Here is a 10,958-nt window from a genome sequence, read left to right as displayed (position 1 = left end):
CTCTTCAGTCTGAAGGGAGTGTCCCACACTGCCAGGCTGGAGGAACTGAGTCTCTTTAGTCTGAAGGGAGTGTCCCACACTGACAGGCTGGAGGAAATGAGTCTCTTCAGTCTGAAGGGAGTGTCCCACACTGACGGGCTGGAGGAAATCAGTCTCTTCAGTCTGAAGGGAGTGTTCCACACTGACGGGCTGGAGGAAATCAGTCTCTTCAGTCTGAAGGGAGTGTCCCACACTGACGGGCTGGAGGAACTGAGTCTCTTCAGTCTGAAGGGAGTGTCCCACACTGATGGGCTGGAGGAAATGAGTCTCTTTAGTCTAAAGGGAGTGTCCCACACTGATGGGCTGGAGGAACTGAGTCTCTTTAGTCTGAAGGGAGTGTCCCACACTGATGGGCTGGAGGAACTGAGTCTCTTCAGTCTGAAAGGAGTGTCCCACACTGACAGGCTCAGATTGAATAGTGAAACAGGTCTAGAGGACAGAAGATTAACCTACAGGGCAGAGCCTTTACAACTGAGTATAGGAGGTGGGTGCTTACATAAAGGGTTGTGGGGGTGTGGAACAGCCTTCCCAGGAGTATCTGAAGAAACCTATAGGTCACGCTACTAACTACTGAACAGACGAGACAAGCTGAATGGTTTGGAACCTTTTTTCTGGGGTACCCCTGCATTGGATACTGAGGACCACCAGGACTCTTTGGGGAGTCTGTCACAACAGTGTTGTCAACAAACGGGGAGTTTATCTAAAAGCACAAAAACACGCTGGCAAAACGCAGCCTCCCCTTCAGAAACTGGGAAACATGCCTGCAACTCCAGCTACCATATCACCCTGCAGCTCCCAGCTGGCAGCCCACTGGAGCCCAGCAGGTGGGAGCCTGGCCAGTAGCTGGAGGGGAGACTCCTGGGAAGGCTGAGGCTGCCAAGTACGCTTAAGGAATTATAATTATTAATATGATTGCTGACTGCCCCTGCAGGGCTGCGTTCAGAGACAAGAGGAGTGATCGCAAGGTGAGGGTCAGGGTCTGTGAAAGATCTGGGCAGTGAGGGGTTCAATTAATCAATTAACCACTCACTCAGTTTCAGTCTGGTATAGCTTTCATCACAGAGCCCTCTCGAGGCGCTCTACATCAATTATGCAATAAAACCCCGTATAGTATCCAGAACACACAACAGAAGCAGATGAAGATAAGAAACTAAGAGGAGGGGAGAGATGAAGAACTTAAAACATGTTAAGTAGAAGGCGAGATTTAAAAGCATCGATCTACTGGAGCGGCGATTGCAATGCGGTCAGGAAGATCCTTCCAGAGGCGGGCGGGAGTTAAAACTACTTGGTGTCTTGATCTGGGCGAGAAGACGGAGAAATAAAGGCCCGCTGTTTGACAGGGCGACAGCGAGGGGAGAGACGCTTCAGTCGGTTTCATGGCGGCCGTCGGGCAGGAAGGAAGCGATTAACCTCCCCTCCTCCTCCTCCAGCGCCGGCAGGAGGTCACACCCACCCCGGGGAGAAGCAGCTCTGCGCCCCGGGCCGGGAGGACAGACAGACTTCGAGAGAGCTGCACTCATCCGCCGCCTCCTGTCCCGATCACTCCTGTCTCCCAGCCCCTGTGCTGGAGTGAGCTCAGCGCGGAGCTCAGCGCCTTTTATACCGGGCTATTCTTAGCCTCGGCGTGCGGGACTATTTATAACGCGCATGAGGTCACCGCGGCCCCGCCCCCGGGAGAGACGGGAGGGGGGTGCGTGACGAGGACGAGGACGAGCAGGGCCCACCCACACGCGTGTCTTGGAGAGACACAGCCCCGGAGACACAACGGGCCCCGCTGGTCCGGGTGTCAGACGGGTCTCTTTGCTGCGATTTCCGACGCACTGACCTCCCGGCTCTCCCCCGGTCCTGCCCCGTGTGACTCGGCCGAGGGTTTTCTGCAGAAACGCCGCCACGCCACGCCACGCCCCGGGGTCTGCGTGTGTGACGGGGGGGCACGTCACGCCTGGCGAGAGCAGCTTCAGTATTCGCCACCGCGAATGGCGCCGGGATCGCTGTTCCGTCAGATGGATGTGCGCCGCACCCTGCTGAAAGATTAACCTGTAAACCGACCCGGCTCCTGTCCAGAGACACATTCCTGTGCGTGTTTGCGTGCGTGCAGGAATGTAACTTTATAGAAGCGCAGCATGTCTAGCAGACAACATTTGCCCCGGCCACGATCATCGAAAGAGTGAAACACTGACCTTAAAAGCAAATCGTTGCATTTTTTTTATTATTTTATGGAAGACTTAAGATGTAGGCGCCTCTTTTACTTTTCTCCCGCAGGTGAGGGTGATTATATTGAGGCTGTAGATGATATCATGTCGCCGTGGTTCAATTGACATCGCACGAGGTGACAATATTTGAACCCCCCCATCCTGTTGGGAATCCGCCCCCCCCCCATGAGCGAGCCGCGTGCCGCAGTCCCGCAGCGCCACCTTGCGGAGAGGAGGAGGAGGAGGTTCAGACTGGACACCCGAATTAAAAGGCGCTCTCCGGCCGCCCGAGGGGTGCAGCGCGACCGCTCCCACATCTGTCCTCGGCGCTGCACACGCGTCGATATCCACGCACAGGCAGCAGGAAGACGAAAACAGCGGTGCGGCTGTTGAAACGCCTTCAGGTGCGCCACCGGGGCGGTATAACGCGGGGCTGTTGTGTGCTGCAGGGCGGCATTCGTCTTGAGAGTCACACCGCTGTTCCTGCCGCCCGTAGCCGCTGAACTACCAGCAAAACCCCCGGCTCCGCGTCTCCTCCTGTCGTAAGCGGACTTTCCACCAGGGGGCGCTGCGCGCTCGGCCTTGGGGCGCGGAGCCGAGCCGGGCTGCTGCGCGCTGGAGAAAGACCCAGCCGCCCTGTGTGACTGTACCTTAGACGTCCACCGGCCGGCGCTGTTGGATTTTGGTGTGTCCCCCCCCCCCCCCGCCCCCGCGATCGATTTCGAGTCGAAGCAGAATAAGCTTCATGTGCGTGACACGTTTACAGCAGCGATGCCAGCCCGCCGGAGTGTCGTGTCGCGTCGGGTCCGGTCAGCGAGAGCGCTGCGGAGGACGCGACTCCTGTCCGGCTGGACGTGTGCTGACCAGTCGGCGTCCTGGACGCCGCTCTCGCTGTGGCGAAGCCTGTAATTCCGGGGAACCCGAGGTCCCCTGGCTGCTCCTCCGCCGATCCCCACAAGAACCGACCGCGCATAACTCTCATGAAACACGATCATACGGCCTTTAGCAGAAACCACTAACTGTTTGCCTCTGCCTTTAATTGATTGTTTTTTTTTCTTAAAAGCACTTTCCAAAATAAAAACCGGGGCTCTGAAATATTGTGTTACTGGGTTCCTTTTGGCTTTCTTAACAGTTGCTTTCACTAGCGAGGGAGGGACTGATGTCACTGCGTGTGTTCAGGGTTCAGGGTGCTGGGGCTCAGAGTGCTGAGGTTCAGGGTGCTGTAGTTCAGGTGCTCAGGGTGCTGTAGTTCAGGTGCTCAGGGTGCTTGGGTCCTGGGTCTCCAGAGCTGAATGCCTTCTGTCAGACGCTCAGCAGCACAGTGAAATAGACGAGTCTGCGGCCCATCTGTATTTCCTTGGTTTTGGCAGTTACCTGCAGAGTGAAGCCATGGTCTGCAGATGGCCGTCACGCACACACACACACCTGGGCTGTATCCTGAGAGCCCCTTCTGCAGAAGTGCTTAAAGCAGGTGGTACAGTTCCTCTCCACGCTCGGTGGGCTCTGCAGACGGGCGTCTCCACCAGGGGGTCTCTGCGGGGCTGTGCATTGTGTGTGTGTGTGTGTTTTGTGTGTGTGGATTGCTTGTTCTGTGTGCTGTGTAGTACGTGTGTTGTGTGTGTGGAGAGTGTCTTTGTGCATCGTGTGTGTGATGTGAGGTGTGTTGTATGTTGAGAGTGCTGTGTGGTGTGTGGTGTGTGTTTGATTAGAGCTTTATCAGAGCTGCCAGGGGGCTGCAGGGAGAGATAGCCAGCTCTCCTCTCCCAGCTGACATCAGAGCCCTGACAGCGCCCCGCCCCGGAGACACTGCAGCTGGGATCAGTGGCATCACGTTTACCCAGGTGCTCAGGCTGCACACAGTGCTGCTGTGAGATACATCGCTGTTCATTCGCTGGACTCCTGTTTGTTTCTGGAAGGTTTGGACTGAAGGACCCTTCCTGTTTCCTGACTACAGAGGGAGGCTCCTCACCTTAGCACTGTGGCCTCTGTGCTGTACGGGAGTGGTCACTCACTGTGGCCTCTGTGCTGTACGGAAGTGGTCACTCACTGTGGCCTCTGGGCTGTACAGGAGTGGTCACTCACTGTGGCCTCTGGGCTGTACGGGAGTGGTCACTCACTGTGGCCTCTGTGCTGTACGGGAGTGGTCACTCACTGTGGCCTCTGGGCTGTACAGGAGTGGTCACTCACTGTGGCCTCTGTGCTGTACAGGAGTGGTCACTCACAGCACTGTGGCCTCTGGCTGTACAGGAGTGGTCACTCACTGCGGCCTGCGCTGCTCAGCCTGTTCCTTATTACCCAGGTCTCCCGGGCGGGTGGAGGATGTCCAGCGCTGGGGTGGACTCGGGTCACTCAGGGGCAGCCAGGCTGACCGCGGAAGGACCCTGACCCTCATCCTCAGCGGACACACCCCGGTCCGGCACGTGGGCTCATTCGGTCCCTGTGCGGTCAGGGGCGACTGCCCTCGAACCCCCTGTCCGCAGGGCCTGCCCACGCAGGTCAGAGGGGGTGGGGCCAGCCTGCGCGGGGAGAGCCCCCTCCTTTTGTGCCTGCTTCCCGGGAATACTCCCCCGGGACAGCGGGACAGCGGGGAGGGGAGCGCGGAAGTCGGACCGCAAGCCCGCAGCGGCGGTGAATGATTGAGGCCTCACCTTCCCTCCTGCGCCGCAGCGTGTGCAGGGTGGGGAAGGGGGGGCTTCGGGCCTCTGGGCCCTGCAAACCCCAGATTCAAGTATTTCTGCTGCTCTGTCGCGCCTCTTTAATTTGCACAGTGTTCTGCAGCTCTGTGCGGCTCATTGATTGCTTTGACAAAGTGCCTGCTGTATAATTAGTTTAAACCAAAGCCCCCCCCCCCATATGTGTACCCAGTTTTTTTGCTGGCAGTTTCTGGGGTGACAGACCCTGCTCCCCATGAGACACCCCTGCCATCTCCCGGCCTCCTCTGACAGACAGGTGGGTGGTGGGGCGAGGTGTCGGCACCGACGGGTCTCTCCGACATGCGTGAAGTCAGGCAGGTCCCAGTTTTGTCCGATCTGGTGGCGTGTTGCATACCCCCCTGGCGGACCCCTCTGTCTCTCCCTCTCTCTCTCCCTCTCTCTCTCCCTCTCTCTCCGCTCCAGCACTTTTATCCAGCATTTAAACAGGCACCTCGAGCTGTTCAGAGCAAGTGCAGCTCCTAGAGTCCTGGAGACCAGCAGCAGCAGCAGCTGAGCAGTGGCCAGCGTGGAAAGACCTTGTGGCCACAGCCGGCGCAGAGGTCAGCGCGAGCCGGAGGACGAGGAAGGCAGGCTGCCCCACACGCAGCTCCAGGCGGCCTTCCCTGGGAGCAGGCTTGCGGAGGTGCTGCTGAGAGCCGGGGCCTCGAGGGCCACACAGCGGGAGTCGCCAAGGCAGTGGAGATGTGGGGCACCCCGCAGTGGACCCCCAGCCCTCTCCTGCCCCAGCCCTCTTCCTCTTCCTCACCCTGCTGGGGGGCGACGGAGCGCTGAGATTGGGAGGTGCGGCCGTGTGCGAGAGGTTGGGGGGGGGGGAGTGGCACCGGAACAGCGGGGACCAGCCTTCGGGCCACCAGACGGGGGCGGGGGGCACACCCAGACGTGTGTGATCGGAGACCGCCCGCCGGAGGCGCGCAGAGAGGACAGATAAGATAGCGGAGGAGACTTGTTTTGCCTCCGCGTGCCTGTGTTCCTAACTCTTCCCCACACGCTCGCTCGCTCGCTCGCCCGCCCGCTGGGAGAAGCTGCCGGCTCTGACCCCCCGTCTGCAGGGCTGCCGCTGGGGTTAACTGCCGAGGGCAGGGCTGGGATCCCGGGGGGACTGTGGATTAGAGCAGGAATTCCTCTCCTCTTCTGCGGCAGCTGTGGCTCCTGCGTCTGGGACACGAGCACCGTTCGGGAGCGGACCTGGGGGCCGGAGGCGTGGTGGACAGGGATCTGCGGCGGACAGAGACAGGCGGGCAGAGGCTCGGAGAGGGAGGCCTGTGACCGTCCTGCCCGGAGCTCTGCTGAGACAGGGTGAGACAGGAGCGCCATGCCGGGCCCCACGGCCATGCTGGGGCTTCTGGAGGTGCTGCTCTTGTCCTGCCTGGGGACCCCCGGGGGCCTGGCCTGGAGGCCCTCCCAGCCACGCCTGCAGTTCAGCTTCTCAGGTAAGAGCCGGGACGCGCCGGGGTACACCGGGACGCGCCGGGGTACACCGGGATGCGCCGGGATACACCGGGATACACCGGGCGTGCAGGAGAATAGAGGAAGAGCTGCACACTCGCGAGTGGAGAGGAGCGGGACTCCGGGCTGCCCGCGGCGTGCTCTCTGCCCCTGGCGCGAGGGGCGCAGTGTCGGTCTCGGCGAGGGGCGATCTGCGTGCGCGGGACGGGGGGTGCTCTCCGGTGGTCAGGGGGAATACTGGGGTCAGCGGAGGCAGGTGGGAGCTCCGGGCTGCTCTGCGGCTCTGGGAGCGTTGGAGGGCTGGTTGTAGGGCTGGGGCAGGTGGACCTGGGGCAGGTCAGTCGGGGCGGGGGGGGAGAAGCCTTGGGCAGGGCTCTGCGGCCCCGCTGTGCCCTGATCTCCCTCTTGTAGCGATTGTCTGTTTCTGGCCGCGAGCGAGGACGGTTTTCCGATGGGGTCCGGATCGGTGGCTGGAATCCAGCAATCGGAGCCTCGGCGCTGCACTGTGGGCTCCGGGTCTGGGACCAGGACTGCAGAAGTGCTGAAATCTAGGAAGCTGCTGCCTGTCCTGTCGTCAGCTCGGGGACGGCCGGGCGCAGGGGGCGCTTGCTGTGTCCTGTCAGGAAAACCCAGATTTCTGTTTTCCCGCTGCGTGGCGCCCTGGTGGAGTAGTTATTCCCGCTGGCACAGCAGTCGCGTGCCGGCTGGGATTCTGGAAGAGCACACCTTGTGTGTGGAGTCTGCGTGTTCTCCCCCCCCCCGCCACACGGGGGCTCCTTTTCCCCCCCCGGTGCGAGGAGATTCTGGCTGGGCTCCCGGATGTCCTCTGACGTCCCTGACGAGTCCCGCTGCCGGAAGGCGGAGGCGACGGGGACGGAGCGTTTCGGGGGCTGGTCCAGCTTTCCAGCCTCTTTCATCCCCAAGGCGGGGGGGAGACGAACCCCTGTGGGGCAGGGGACAGAAGGGGGGGACGCGTGGGCCCGGCCCGGCCCGGCCCAGCCCGCGACATCCCTTCTGCCGGCACCGACCGCCGGTGGGGGTTGAAGGTCCCGACCTTTTGATGACCTGCTGTCGCAGAAGGTCACTGCGCGAGCTGATGTCATGGGGACTGGATCGGAGACCCCCCCCTCCCAACCCCCCCCATACTCCCAGGGGAAACGGTGCCTGACAGCGGTTCTCGGGGTCCGCTTCGGCCCGGCCCGGAAACCGGATCCTCAATTAGTCCCACTGTTTCCCCGGACGGAAGCTCCGCGTGGCTCCTCCACCTGTTCCTCGTTTGCGCCGCTGGGGTCCCGCTGGGGTCCCGGCGGCTCTGACGACGAGGAGGAGGAGGAGGAGGGGGAGGAAGAGCCGCTCACAGAGCGCCCCGCCGCAACTGCACGACAAATGACCCTGTTTTGGGGGAACAGCGTTTTTCTTTTCTCTTTTTTTTAACAACAACACAAAACAAACAGGCTTTTCTTTCATTCTGTTCTCGCTGCCGCCCGCGCCACAGTTGTGTTTTCCCGGAGCAGGCCGACAGCTGGGACCGGACCCGTTAATGAGGACCTCGTGCGCCTGACGCTGTGGCTGCCCCTGGGTCCGAGGGGGGGGGGGAGACCGCGGCTGGCGGACAGTTACTTGGCCTTAGTGTTTATTTACAGTGGGGGAAAGGGCGTCGGATCCCAATAAACAGTGGGATTAATAAAACACACCCCAGCTGGGGCTCCCCTCACTCTGCAAACAGGCAGAGGGAGCGAATCCTTCAGGACTGTGACGGGGCGGTCCGGCTGGAGTCGGGCGCTTGCTCAGGGGCAGGAAAGTCACCTTGACCAGGAGGAGGCGCTGTTCTGCCCCAGCTGGGCTGGAGTCCAGTGGGATGATGGGAAGCGAATTCGGGCCTGTGTGACTCTGAATTAGAAATTGGTTTTCTCCTAGCACAGTGTGCAGGGGCAGTCCCACAGTGGCAGTCCCACAGTGGAAATTATTTCTTCTTTTGTGGACTGAACTGATTTATTCAGTGGACTTATTCCCGGTCGGGTTTCACACTGTGTGGAGTTTCAGTTCAGAGGGCAGTACATCACAATAGGCCTGAGAGTCAGTGAGCTGTCTCAGAGCCAGGAGTACGAAAAGAAGAGCGATTGTGTATTGTGTTAGGGAATGTTTTTTTGTGTATTGGCATCTGTGTGGTATTACTGTGGTCATCAGTGTGTAGTAGCAGGTTTGAGTATAGAATTTGTATAGGCATGTGTGTGTCAGAGTGTGTGCAGTCAGTGTACGGTATATTCATGTGTGTGTATTTAAGTGTTTGTGTGTATCAGGGTGTGTGTATTTGTGTGGGTGCTGTCAGGGTGTGTGTGAGTATCATGCTGTGTGTATTTGTGTGTGTGTATTTGTGTGTGTATGAGAGTCTGTATCAGAGTGTGTGTATTTGTGTGGCTGTATCCGGATGTGTGTATCAGATTGTATTTGTGAGTGTGTATCAGAGTGTGTGTGTATTTGTATGTGTACAGTCAGTCTCTTTCCCTGGCCTCAGTTTGCAATCACAGACCACCATCGGAAAATGAGGTGTAATTGGTTCCTTGATAAGCCCATTTCCATAGGAAATAAGCCACAGCTTCCTGAAGTACCCTGGCGCGCTGCTGGGATGCAGACTCCCAGCAGGGAACGGGATGAGAAACAGCACTCGGAAAACCGTAAAAGGAAAAAGAGCGGGGAGCAGGATGGCTGTCGCCCCCCGAGCCCCCCAGAATCCGCACGTAGCCGTTCCTGGGAATCGGTGGAGGCTGTGAAGTGGCCCAGCCCCCTCAGCACAGCCCTGCCCTGATCTCCAGGCCACCCAGTGCGGACCGTGTCTGACCTGACGGCCCCGCGGTCCCTGGTGTGGTAAAGGCACTGTAATGGGCTAATGGAGGGAGCTCGGGTGCGCTGCATGATCTGAGTGATCCGGGACTTCAGTCATGTTGAAGAAACTGCCCCCCATAACTTCAGACAAAGGTTTAAACCCTCGAGGTGCCCACCCTGTTTATTAGATCAGGTGGGTAGCTGCGTCAGCGTGCGTGGGCGTGCTTGTCCCCCCACACACCCGAAGAAGGCTCCACAGCCGAAACGTTGCGTTTTCTCTCTTCTCGGTTCAGCAGGGAATAAACCCATTCCCTGTTCCTGTGTCTGTGTCTGTAAGCTAGAAGGTGTCCATTCCAGTCGCCTGGGCCAGGGCAGGGAGTGTGAATTAGGAAGAACTCGCTGAGGGCTGAGCTGCCCCGGGGCGGGATGGATGCCCAGCGCCAGCCGGGCCAGATCTCATCCCAGACACGTGACGGGTCCCTTCTCTGGAGGAAAGCCCTCAGGTCATGTGTCAGCGCTGTGAAGAAGCCCAGTGAGTCTGAGCCTCCTGCTCCAGGACTGGGTCTAGTAAGATTGCATTAAGGAATTTAGCAGCCCGGAAAGTAAAAAAACAGCAAGTATAATCTTTATTTTATATAGCGCCTCTCCCGACCCATCTCCTTAAGATCTCCTTCTTAAGATCTCCTTCATCTCCCTAATTTAATGCGATAAACGGAGTTGAGAGCCAGCATGTACTGTAAAAGTGGGGTTTCAGACAGGACTCGACAGTGCTGGCTGACTTGCCAGCTTCCGGGTGGGCTGAGAGCCACTCATTCATTCCCCAGCCCTGGAGAAGCAGAGCCGAGAGCGTGACTCTTTCAAAACAGATAGAAAGCTGTGGTTTTGCACACAGACCCCTAACTTCTGTGTTTCTGTGAGCCGGCCAAGTGAGTTCCCCTCCAAACCACCTCCTAAATACCAGCGCATGAAACACAGCGCGCTGGAAATTACACTTAATGACACTCTGGGTTTGAAGGAATCCCAGAGCTCGTGAAATTGGTTGTCATTGATTTAAATGCCCCATCCATCATGCTGCAGGTCTCCAGCCTGTACATTCCTTCACAGAGCCTGGGCCAGGTCCCGGGGCAGCGCAGACCCGTTCACCCCGGGGTCCCGGTGTGGAGGTCGGGGCGAATTGGCCCGCTGTCTTGAGCAGGCCTGCAGCACCACTGCCGATTCTTCCCACAGTCACAGGGTTCAGTGAGGTTGGTCCCTCGGATATGGGGCTGCAGAGGAATGAAGCCGACGGTCTCATCTTGGCCATCCCTCTCTCGCAGTGTACCTGGACTCATTGTGGGGGGCGGGCACTGCAGTGGGCTGTGATGTTGCTTTGCAAACGGGGCATTGTTTCTGGGACCTGAGCGAACTGGGCGGACGTGGGCAGGAATGTTCCTCATTCCTCCAGGACCTGCGGCCTCGGCCCCCAGACAGCAGCCTTTGCTGAGCCGAGGTGGGGCGATGGGACACGCGACTGCCTGCTGCTCAGCCATCTGAAGTCTCCGGTCAGCGCAGATCTGGGCGCTCTAAATCTCCCTCTTCCTCATGGGGGCGCAGGCCGTGCCACTGTCTGTTTTTATTCCTGCGCCGAAGAAGCCAGGCCCAGAGACAGGAATGTGAAATTCGACCCCCACGGACGTCAAAACATTTGTTCTGCAGGCCTGCCTGAGCCGACACGCGGCCTCTCGTTGTCACAGTCCAGAAGACA

General features: G+C 59.1%; 1 protein-coding gene across 2 annotated transcripts in view; it reads left to right on the top strand.

Annotated features, from left to right (window-relative positions):
- The first annotated feature begins 5,303 nt into the window (after positions 1–5,303).
- The window catches only part of sema3h (sema domain, immunoglobulin domain (Ig), short basic domain, secreted, (semaphorin) 3H), a 39,548-nt gene continuing 33,893 nt past the window's right edge, over positions 5,304–10,958 (top strand). Inside the window, exon 1 of one of the 2 annotated variants that reach the window (XM_088637127.1) lies at positions 5,304–6,375. In XM_088637127.1, coding sequence (XP_088493253.1) covers positions 6,258–6,375 — 118 coding nt within the window. In that variant the 5' untranslated portion in view covers positions 5,304–6,257. The remainder of the gene's footprint in view (positions 6,376–10,958) is intronic. The other variant, XM_088637126.1, reaches the window with a different exon arrangement.

The sequence above is a fragment of the Lepisosteus platostomus genome, chromosome 6 (genome assembly GCF_059453375.1).
Source record: "Lepisosteus platostomus isolate fLepPlt1 chromosome 6, fLepPlt1.hap1, whole genome shotgun sequence".
In the NCBI taxonomy this organism is placed as follows: Eukaryota; Metazoa; Chordata; class Actinopteri; order Semionotiformes; family Lepisosteidae; genus Lepisosteus; species Lepisosteus platostomus.
Note: the sequence above shows the minus strand (reverse complement) of the source record. Positions and strands in the feature narration are given on the sequence as shown.